The sequence below is a fragment of the Glycine soja genome, chromosome 13 (genome assembly GCF_004193775.1).
Source record: "Glycine soja cultivar W05 chromosome 13, ASM419377v2, whole genome shotgun sequence".
In the NCBI taxonomy this organism is placed as follows: domain Eukaryota; kingdom Viridiplantae; phylum Streptophyta; class Magnoliopsida; order Fabales; family Fabaceae; genus Glycine; species Glycine soja.
Window position 1 is genome coordinate 23,684,535 of NC_041014.1, and position 11,376 is coordinate 23,695,910.

Consider the following 11,376-nt stretch of genomic DNA (forward strand, 5'->3'; position numbering starts at 1 on the left):
TTTTGACCAATTATATATATATATATATATATTTAACCTTTATAATAATTCAATTTTAAAATTCATTTAATCCACCCCTTTTGACACCTTTATTTACTATATTTTCACTCAAAGGCTGCATTGAGTTGTCATTTAATGTGGATATCAAGGAGAAAAGATCAATAACAAGGAAAAAAGTAAAATTATGGGGTTACCCAATTCCTTGATATTGCAAGTACCACAAATGTTATTTCTAAGCATATTGTTTAAATTGCTTACACTAATAGCCCTGAACAAATACCTTGTGAAACAAACATGTTTGTTCTACAATATCTTTGCAAGTCCTTATTTATTGAAAGGAAACTTTTTTTTAAGAAAAGAACCATGTGAAAGGAAATAGATATGGTGCCATTAATTGCCTATGGTACACGTGAACGAAGCTTGTAGGTAGCATAAACTCCTAGTGCCACCACAAGAACTGCTGTACCCATGCATGCTATCCTTTGTTTATCTTCTTCATTGAACTTCTTTGCTAGACTAGTCATAGCTTGAGAAGCAGAAGCAACCACTTCCTTAATTGTTGCCCTTGTTGTTGAGTCAGGCTTGGCCTTCTTATCACTCTTTCTTCCAACAACATCATTGCCAATTTTCCCATTTATTTCCCTTCCCTTCTCTCCTTCAAATGCGGCCAACCCTTTACTTTCTTCTTTGCCTTCTTTTTTGGGGGAATCATCCACCACAGCCTTCTCAGGTGGCTTTCCTGATTCCAAAGGCTTCTCGGAATGGTCTTTAGTTTCTTCCTTTCCTAGAACCTTTTGCTTTTCCACATTTTCATCAATTTCCCCTTCAAACTTTTCCTCTCCTTGAAGCTTGGCATTTGTTGTTGGTGTAGCATTTGGGGGAATTGCTTCTTGACCCTTTTGAGGTATAGACTCTTGTGGGTCTTGTGATGGGGTTGAAGTTGAACCCTCATGACCAACTTGACTTTTACTATCTACTTTTGTAATGGTGTCTTTTGAGGGAATTCCTTCTTGACCCTTTTGAGGCATAGACTCTTGTGTGTCTTGTGGTGGGGTTGAAGTTAAAGAAGCCTCGTGAGCAACTTGTGTGGGAATTCCTTCTTGACCCTTTTGAGCCTTAGACTCTTGTGTGTCTTTTGGTGGCGTTGAAGTTGAAGAAGCCTCTTGACCAACATGTTTTTCACTTTCAACTTTGTTAAGTGTAGCTTTTTGGGGAATTCTCTCTTGACCCTTTTGATCCATAGACTCTTCTTGTGAGGCATTTGGTGGGTTTGAAGTTGAAGTCACATGGCCAGTCTCTTCTTTACTTTCTTGATTATCATCTGAAGGAGGAGTACCTTCTTTTTCTTCCTCTGGATTTGATTCTGCTTCTTGTGATGGTTCTTTGGGTGGTTCTTGTTCAGTTGGTTGTGTTTCTTTCTTAGGTACTTTCCCTGGAATCGTTGGAATTGTAATGATGACAGTTTTGCCATCAAACTTCCCCTTAATTTTGTTGATGTCACAATATTCTGGAACTTGATATAATGCATTGAAACGTGCCCTTCTATTGTTTCCAAGTGATCTTTCACCGTGAACTCTCACCCTTCCAGAATCGTACTCAATTTTAGCTCCAATATGCTCTCTTGCAAAACCTGTACATAGGAATATCATGAGAAACAACATGCATATGGTTATGGTTATAGAAAGGAAAATGGATAACTTACACTCCAAAAATGAGGCATTGGGTAGAAGGAAGGAAGGAAGAAAGATAAAAATGATAAAGAAAGAGAGAAAATAATAGATGTGATAAATGATATGAGAGAAATGAATGGATAATTAAGGAAGAAAAATGAAAATGAGATCAAAGAGAAAAGAGATACACATGATAATAACTACTGCAAAAATTGTTTTGACAAAAATAATAATTTTGGTCTCTAAACAAGAAGCAACGTGAACTAATAAGAGCATATAACTGCAGTAAACAAAAAAGAGCGGATAAATAACTATTAATTATTTTATACAGGAATTGATTCCTAAATGAGTGTCACTTATACGAACTAAATGATTAGTTTAACCAAGAAATTAATACTTCATAAATTATAGAAAATAACATACACAAAGGAACAATAAAAACTTAATGCAACTAATTAATAGAAAGGGAACAGTAAATAAACCAAACTAACCATCAGGCATGTGAACAACCAAGATGACTGATTCAGACGTTTCCTCTGTTTCATATTTCGCTTCCAAATCTTCGTAGGATTGCGTTGTAGCCATTTTCCTACAATTGTGCTATAATTTAATTTTTTTCTTCTTCTTCTTTCTTTCAATTTCAGCAAATTAAGTACAGCAATTCTAGAATGGATATGATGTTTCTTGAACATGATTTGGTGATTCCTTTGATCTTTATAGTGAATAGTTGAGATGTTGAGCTTTCTTAAAAGTGAAACCATACCTTTTTGGCTGCTTTGAATTTCCTACAAGATTAAATTTCGTGAATTTCCCTAGTCATCTGTGAGGTATAACTTCTTTAATAAATAAAGTGAAAGTTCTTTGTTTGACTCATACACTTCATATTCCATAAAGAGGGGGCAAACGTGCTTTATTATATTTTTTATATATATACAGTACATACTATCATTCATGATACCTATTGTTCTATAAAGCATAATTACTTCTACAGTTCCATTGATTACTAGAATGCTTCCAATTAAGAAGCATTAAGAAAGGGAGTTTAAAGAGAAAGGAAATTCCTTTTTAATTTTCTGTGTATTTTGGGTTTCAGCCCATGCCTTGCAGGCTTGCACTGTGCACCTTAGATAAAGTCATAAAGATATTGGAAGAAATAAAAAAAAAGAAAGATATTATAAGAATTAAATTTAATAAAAAAATTAAAATTAACATTTTTATGTCGTTATTTTTAACATAAAATTATTATTGTATTCTTTTATGCTTTAAAATAATTTATCTTTTTTAAAAATTAAAAAAATACCACTCAATATTTTCCTCCCATTTCATGTCTTTTGGATGGTAAACACTTTTGGTAAAACCCACCAATTATTATTACTCTTCTGTCTTTTTCAATATATTTAAAAAAGATTTTTTTTTTCAATTTTCTCTTTTTTAATTGTATCTTCTTATTTCACCCTATTCAAGTAAGGTGTAAGAGGACTCTTTTTATAACTAATTCAATTTAATTTTTTTTTACTTATAATATAATCTGATAAATATTATAGGTTATAAATTAAGGGTCTTATTTGGTGGCCTGGATTATTTGTTCTAGAGAAAAAATCACTACAATAAACTATATATATATATATATATATATATATATGAGAATATTGTGAAATAATTACATATGCAGTAGTCAATTAGTCATGAATTAAAGGTCCAAATGATGGTCATGATAAAACAAGACTGGATATGATAAGTATCTTATTATTGTCGTTTATCCTATCATGTATTTATGTTGCTCTATTGTATTTTTAATCCCAAGGGGGAAGCTGGGTTATAGTAAATAGGATAGAATAAGCTCATCTCTCTCTCTCTCTCTCTCTCTCTCTCTTTATATATATATATATATATATATATATATATATATATATATATATATATATATATATATATATTCAAACTATTAAAAAAAACATGTATATATATAAAATATAAGGTTTCTAATATAATAAATATAGAGCTAACTATAACAACATTCTTAAAGTTTCGTGTAATTACACAATCACTTCTACTTTTTTTAAGCATTATTTTCTTCTTCCCTATGATGATGAGTGTTAGTGTAATATTTGTTCTATAAAGGAAAGATTAGTGTAAGAAAAAAAAGTGAGGTCATGAGTAATTACTTAAAACTTAGGCTGTTACTATAATTTGTTCTAAATATAACATATAATAATATACTAATTTATATGGCAATTATATAATTTATTTTCTTATTAACTTATATAACTTTGGGGAGGCATTCATGTTTAGGCAAGTTGGATGGTTGAATAGAAATAATCTTGTAGCTCCAAATATTGCTTCAGTTGGAAAGGAAAATTTTGACAAGATTTTTATATTTTACTTGGTGAGTTGTGAGTAAATGATTTAAAACAATTTAACTAATTTAATTTATGAAATGAAGTGACAGGGTAGTTCTTAAGTGACAAGTTGCTACCATTGTTCCAAAAAGAACTTAAATAACAGCATGAAAAGGGCCACAAATGTCTTTCACCAAACAGGTACCTAGAAATGAAGAGAAAAACTGTTGCTATAATAATCCCTTCTTTTTTCCTTCCATTCCTCTGCATACCTCAAAAATCCATGATGTGCTAAATTGGAAAGATACAGCATCTACACAGCTGATGTGCCTTTACAAATATTTTTAATTTGACACATAAAAAAGAATAAATGGATGCATCATGCTAAATGAGTAGCCAAAAATCCCTCAGTAAACAAAGAATGCTCATGGACACATCACACATGGTTATAAAATTTAGGGGAACAATATAATGTGCAATTTTGTTTCCCTTAATTTCCCAATTGTTCAAATTATGTTGCTCACCGGATCTAAAATTGTAAGGAAGGTATAATTATTGATTTGTATAAATTAGTAAAGAAAAAAATGTATAAAATAAAAATTAAAAAAACATAAAATGTAGTAAAACATTTTATGTTTTTAATTTAATGTGAATATTTATATATTTTTTTCTTTGTCAAGCTATACAGATTATAGTGATACATTATACCTCCATTATATTTTTGTTAATTATTGAGCGAAATTTTGGGACAAAAGACTTAATTTGAAACTCTGCAATACACATTATAACTTGGTATACTTTAATTTTAAAATAAACAAAGAAATTATAACAATTTAAAGGTGTAAAACTATTTTCTATTGTATATTTTTATTCTATAAAAAATAATAAATTTATCATTTATCATTTATTTGTGATTGGATAACAGTAAACCTAGTTTACCATGATGCCGTGCATATTTATTTTCTCAAAAACAAAATCAAAACTTCATAAACCTTATTATATAAAATAAACCTCACAATATGAACAAATAAAAACTTAATATGCTACTTTATTATAGAAAAGAGAGCAATAGATAAACCAAAGGAACCATCAGGAATGTGAACAAGCAGGAGGATTGATTCAGGTGTTTCTTCTGTTTCATATTTGCCTTCCAAATCTTCGTGGGCTTGCATGGACATTTTTCAAGACTTGCTCTTTGATTTAATTAATTTCTCTTTTCTGTATTTGGTGTGGTTCCACTGATCTTCATAAAGAATTTTCACTACTCATCTCATCTGTGAGGTATAGCTTATAACTTATTTAATGAATAAAGGGGAAGTTTTTTGTTTGGTTCATACTCCACTTCATATTCCAGAAAGAGGGTGCAAACGTGTTTATATACACACTAGGGGAAAAGAGTCACCATGCGCCTCATTGCCTCTCCATGCATGTTTATTTTTTAAAAACAAAAATGAAGGATAATGGAGGTTATATAACAGTAGATAATCTGTATGTGAGATTGTTATAAGGATAACATTATAATATACGAATGTAATTGTAAGAATAAAATGGATATAAAAATATGTATATCAAGACTTTTTATAACTTTTTATTATAACTCACTCACTATTCCCTTTAATTTATATATAATTATATATTATAAATATAATGCCAGATTTTTTAGCGGGATAAAATACATAAATACATAATCTCTATAAAAAATAATTTATTTTTAGTCTCTTTTTTATTTTATATTTAAGATTAAGTTTTTAGTAATAAAAATAAACGAACTACAACAAATTTTAGAGAGACTAATTAAAAATGTTTGACGGAAAATTAATGGAGGATTGATGTCTTCGCAATTTTTTTAAAGAGACTAAAAATAAAAATCAGCATCTACAAAAGTTGAGGGAATAAAAATTTAGTTAATCCAATTTTAAATTAATTACTAATATATTTTGTTTTTTATTTTAAATTTTTATTTTCTTTAAAATGTTAATTTGAAAAGAAAAAAATTGAACAAAGACAAACAACTATAAAGAACTTTTTCTTCTCTCCGCAAATAATATATTAAGATCTTATGTAAGTTTGGGAAAAACTTGATAAATTGTATCTTAAAAATACATATAAAAAATTAAATAATGGCCTAGCAGATAAATACATTTATTTTAGGTTTAAATATTTTTATTTTATTTTTAATAAATATTTAATTTTTATATTTATTCTCTAATAAATTTTTATTTTACGTTGAATTCCTAATAAAATAAAATTTTTATTTCTTATCCTTCATATTTTGTTTTGATCCCTTATAAATTAAAAAAATTATGTTTATTTTTTAATAAATTAAAAAAATTTGTTTTAATATGTATTAATTAACAAATGAAAAATATTTATGATTGAACAAACATAAAATTTACTAAGTATTTATTAAAATCAAAACATATTTAAGCTCTTGTTTTATTTTTCTGTTTTATAACTATTGGTTAGGATTCTAAAAAAACTTATGGTTAGTAGGTGGCGTGGCAGAACAGGGTACACGCGGGGGATGATGAAGTCAAAACAAATCCAATCTCAAAACTCGGAAGAACAAGATACCTGTAATTTGTTGTTGAAAACTGAAACCATCAAAACAAAACAAAACAAAACAAAAATCTCACCACACAAGGTTGTATACTTGTACCACCAAAAGCCACATTCGTAGTGTTAATTAGTACTTGGTGGATTCAATCTTCACTCTCATATTAACAAATCAACACAAACATGAGAGGTTGTGCCACTGATGGGGTGGTGGCATGGCACAGAACACTGAGAAAAGCATTTCATTCCTTTTGTTCTCCAACTTCTTGTATTTTTGGCCCCAACCTCCCTGATGTTTGGGTTCCCAGAGAGCACACACCCCCTCACACCCTTTTTCCAGAAAGTCTCCAATGTAAGTTCTATGATGTTAATTTGAAGTTCTATGATCCTTTAAAGCCTCTACTTTGGTCAGTTTATATTAATATGTTTTATTTTTTATTTTTTTTGCTTGTTTGTGTCATGTGATTCCTTTAGGGGCTAATAATGGTCACAATGCTTTGATTCTTGAGGGAAAACCAATTGCTAAACAGATAAAGCTTGAAGTGGCTGATGAGATAAGAAGGATGAAGAGTGGCATTGGGAAGTTTCCTAGACTGGCTGTGGTTTTGGTGGGTGATAGGAGGGACTCTCACACTTTCATTCACATTAAGTTGAAGGCCTGTGATCAAGTTGGCATTGAAACAGTGACTTCCCAGTTGCCTGAAAACTGTGATGAAAGTGAACTGCTTGATGTTGTTTCCGGTTTCAATGAGGACCCGGATGTGCATGGCATTCTTGTGCAACTTCCTCTGCCTCAAGTAATTTATTTACCATTTTTCTTGTTTTTATTTTTTGTGAATCGGGGTATCCCTCCCTCGGCTTTCGGCCGAGGACTAATCCATTGATGTATTGAGATCCATTTAAGGGAGATTCCATTTAAGGGGTTGATCTTAGCGATTCTTTTTTTTTTTTTTTTGTTGATATAAATTCTAAGATTAGGGGACATGTACAGTGGCTTCTGAGCTCATAGAGGACTTACCTTTACCTCTCCTCCAAAGAGAGGAGTGGGAATTCGAACTTGGAACATGTTAGATGCGAGATCTTGTGTTGCTCCACCAGACAACTCCTTGAGGGTGCTTGATAATTAAGGCTTATTACTCCCTTTGTTCCTTTTTATGTCTTATAAATAAGGTTTTTATGTAGAAATCAAGAAATGCAATTAGTTGTGAGGTTAATTATTTTACCCTTTCTTATTTCTACTCTACATGTGTAAATTAATTAAACATTAGGTGAAAAGTAAGGGTATAATTGATAAAAGAGTAATTAATGATATCTTGAACTTGCAAATGACTGATAAATGGAAACAAAATTTTACAAAAATCCGACAATTAAAAAGGAACACAGGGAGTAGTAAATATGATTATGGACATTTTAGTTTATCTAAAATCTAGGGTCATTGAGTAAGATAAATATGGTAATGATAGATTCATTTCAGTTGAGCTATAAAATGCTTAGTCTCAAAGATATAATCATAAGATTTTTGGCATTGTTGGTGATTTAGTTTTGTGAGGTGGATGTTGATACTAATGCCTTGGTTATTCTAACATATTTGATGCAGCATTTGGACGAGGAAAAAATTATCAATGTTGTGAGTCCTGAAAAGGATGTGGATGGCTTTCATCCCTTAAATATTGGAAATCTTGCAATAAGAGGAAGAAAGCCCTTCTTTGTTCCTTGTGCTCCCAAGGGCTGCATTGAGTTGTTACTTAGGCACGGTGTGGAAATCAAGGGGAAAAGAGCAGTGATAATTGGAAGAAGTAAAATTGTGGGGTTACCCACTTCCTTGCTATTGCAGGTAACGTAAATGTTGTTGCTTAGCGGAATGTCTCAATTGCTAAATGGCTGATTGTTTTATCATCTTTTTAGTAGAGGCACCACGCAACAGTCAGCGTGTTACACGCGTATACAAAGAACCCAGAACATATAACTTCTGAAGCAGATATTGTGGTAGTAGATGTTGGAGTCCCCAACATAGTTCGTGGCAATTGGCTAAAGAAAGGAGCTGTGGTGATTGACATGGGAACAAATCAAGTTAAGGTAATGATTTTTTTCTTCAGTATTTTAGTTGTGCCAAGGTGTGCTATGATGTGAGGTACTACAAATTTTTATGTTGTTATTTCAAGAACTTGGTGCTCTTTCCAAATGAATTATCATGTTTAAAAAGCACAAGATAGAGTTTGGAATAGACAAGAAACTAAGACTAAAGCTATTGAGGGGAAAGAGTATAAAATCAACATAGTAGAAAAATAAACCGCTGATACTATAAGGTAGCCATAGCCCCCATTGCAATAATTCAGCATGCTATACTGAAGGTCCATTATGAGCCCTCCAATAATTGTTTCAAGTATGCTTTTTATAGCTGCAGTATTTTGAATATCTTTTCACAGGAATGACAGGATCAATAGGTTCATCCTGTAATCATTTTGCCAAGTAGTACTTGTTTGACTTTTAAAAATTCGTAGAGCTTTATTGTATGCTGTAAAAATTAGAAAGCAAGAAGACTGCTAACATAGCTTTAAGATTTTATGGAGTGGGATGTTCCCATGTTTGTGATATTCTTTTTACTGGATTATTAGATTTATGGATTTCATTAGAATCTCATTTACACTTTTCACTTTGATTGTTTTTCAGATAAGGTTATATAAAGGATAATTCTTAAAACAATCCCCATACTCTTCAGAGTCATGGTGCTCATTTTTTAAATTTAACTAATTTGACATGTCACAGTTTCTCAGCATGCCTACGTCAAGATTCTGTAATTGGCAGTAGTGAAGAAAACTAGATGCACCAAGCCCTGTTGATTGTTATAAATTTTTTTATTAACCTCCGTTGAGGCTACTTAGACTAACATTCTGATAATTGATTAACAGAGGCTGAGAGGCACTACTGACTATGATTGTATTTTTATATCTGGCTAACAAAGAATCCTTATGGTAACATTTAGGTACTTCTATGGTAAAAAAAAGTAAAGTATGATTACTATAACATAAAATATGTCCTTGTGGAAGTCACAGACTAAGTCATATCTGGGATGGGAATGAAGTTTTTGCACCCAGCTTCCAATACAGAAATTTTAAGTATATAAGATTTCTTGGCAAAACTGAAATGCCTAGGAACAGAAGTAGGTTAAAGTTAAATAGGTTTAAGAAGCTTGTCAAAGGTATTTTTGCCAAATGAAGTGTGGGAAGAGAACTTTTCAGGGACAATTTAAGAAAGTACATTAGGTTAACAGATAACATACTTGACATGCATAAACTGTGATGCCATGGTATGAAGTGTGGTTAAGAGAACATTTCAGACTACTCATTGATTGCTTCATTAGTGTACAAATCTATATTTATTCTCTTGATTGAATGATTGAATATTTTACCGAGCTTGTGAGCCAATACTTCAAATCAAATTCATTGCCAAATTAATTCATTACAATCACTATAATGGTTTTTCATTGATATTAAATCCCTTTCTGTAGTTGTTTGTTATATACAAATACCCATCTTTATTATGCTTGACCAATGCACAAGCTAAAAAGAAAATGGATATATGTGGGTAAAAAAAATGTGACATTATTAGTGAAAAGATACTTTAAGTGTTACATAGAGGTGCCAAACTGGGACCAGGATGGACCTCATTTCATATGCACCTTGTTTCAAAACACAAAAAAGAAAAAGCAAACAAGCTGAAAATCTATGGTAGAAACTAGCAAGACAGAAGGGGTAGCTCCTTTTGAACTTATTATTATCCTAATGCATTTAAATACAATTTGCAGGATCCCAGCGGCCACAGCTTTTGTGTCTCGGGAGATGTTTGCTTTGAAGAGGCGGTTAAGGTGGCATCAGCCATTACCCCTGTTCCTGGAGGCGTGGGACCGGTTACAATATCGATGCTCCTCTCCAACACCCTTGATTCTGCGAAACGTGCTTTTGGAATGGTTTGATTAGATGATGTCTTTTCTCCAAAGTTCTATAGTGGATCTTCCATCTATATATGCACATGAAATAGGTTTGCCATTTGTCATGCTATTTAAGAGAAAGTGACTCTATTTTTAATTTTTTATCGGCAAATGTTAATTGCTAATTTGTTAGTTTTTGTAAGCAAGAGGGATCAAATCCACGTCCTTTCTCTCCTACCCTTATTTCTTAACCATCCAACCAACCTTATATCTCTGAAAGTGACTCAAAATTAATATCCCAATGCTTCATGAGCATACAACATTTTCTCTGCTGGGGCGACTAACTAGAGCATCTGCATGTTACTTTCTATATAAACAGTATTTGTTGAGGCGAGCTTGCTATATGATTGATTTATTGCATTGCGAGGATCTAAATACACCACACAGGATCTGCAAATTAGTCTTTTTCGCTTCATTGCTTTGCAGTGCAAACACCCCTCTTGCAACCAAGAAAGAAAAAGGAAGATGCATTTTCTACTGTTTTGCTCATTAAGTAGAAACTGATGTAGAATTTTGTGTACATGGTTTGTACAGCTATTTGAAATGCACTCTTTGCGGCATCTCTTTTATGGATAGTTAATTAACTTTTATTAAGATTGAGTGAGGAGGAATCAATGGTGTGCATATGCACACTCGTACACACACTGATATTACTTCATTTATTTAATTGATGCAATTAGATGCTTCAGAAAATGAACATATAAAGAATTTCATTTGGTCCTTTGTCTGGCTCTCAGCATTATTCCTTGGCAGTGGTTGCTACAAGTATTTGTATTATAATACTTCAATGAAATGTATATAACAATACTTTTTAAGTTGTCAT

At 31.6% G+C, this 11,376-nt stretch overlaps 2 protein-coding genes across 2 annotated transcripts; one reads left to right on the forward strand and one right to left on the reverse strand.

Annotated features, from left to right (window-relative positions):
- Window positions 1-311: 311 nt before the first annotated feature.
- LOC114381515 (protein RESTRICTED TEV MOVEMENT 2-like) lies at window positions 312-2,338 on the reverse strand. Its single transcript, XM_028340790.1, has 2 exons — window positions 2,162-2,338; window positions 312-1,630 (listed from the first exon to the last, which is right to left on the reverse strand). Exons 1-2 carry the CDS (start codon window positions 2,253-2,255, stop codon window positions 399-401), a joined length of 1,326 nt encoding a protein of 441 aa, XP_028196591.1. The 5' UTR covers window positions 2,256-2,338; the 3' UTR covers window positions 312-398.
- A 4,226-nt stretch (window positions 2,339-6,564) lies between these two features.
- LOC114381323 (bifunctional protein FolD 1, mitochondrial-like) lies at window positions 6,565-11,246 on the forward strand. The gene is made up of 5 exons (XM_028340544.1): window positions 6,565-6,917; window positions 7,040-7,362; window positions 8,163-8,399; window positions 8,474-8,641; window positions 10,371-11,246. The coding sequence occupies exons 1-5, from the start codon at window positions 6,749-6,751 to the stop codon at window positions 10,536-10,538; spliced, it is 1,065 nt and encodes a 354-aa protein (XP_028196345.1). The 5' UTR covers window positions 6,565-6,748; the 3' UTR covers window positions 10,539-11,246.
- Window positions 11,247-11,376: the final 130 nt, after the last annotated feature.

Bases quoted from the DNA above. Each gene is read 5' to 3' on its own strand.
- LOC114381323 (XM_028340544.1), top strand. From the start codon at position 6,749: ATGAGAGGTTGTGCCACTGATGGGGTGGTGGCATGGCACAGAACACTG. The intron at 7,363-8,162 runs GTAATTTATTTA...TATTTGATGCAG, and splicing joins TGCAACTTCCTCTGCCTCAA to CATTTGGACGAGGAAAAAAT. The intron at 8,400-8,473 runs GTAACGTAAATG...TCTTTTTAGTAG, and splicing joins CCACTTCCTTGCTATTGCAG to AGGCACCACGCAACAGTCAG.
- LOC114381515 (XM_028340790.1), bottom strand. From the start codon at position 2,255: ATGGCTACAACGCAATCCTACGAAGATTTGGAAGCGAAATATGAAACA. The intron at 1,631-2,161 runs GTTAGTTTGGTT...TCCTATGTACAG, and splicing joins GGTTGTTCACATGCCTGATG to GTTTTGCAAGAGAGCATATT.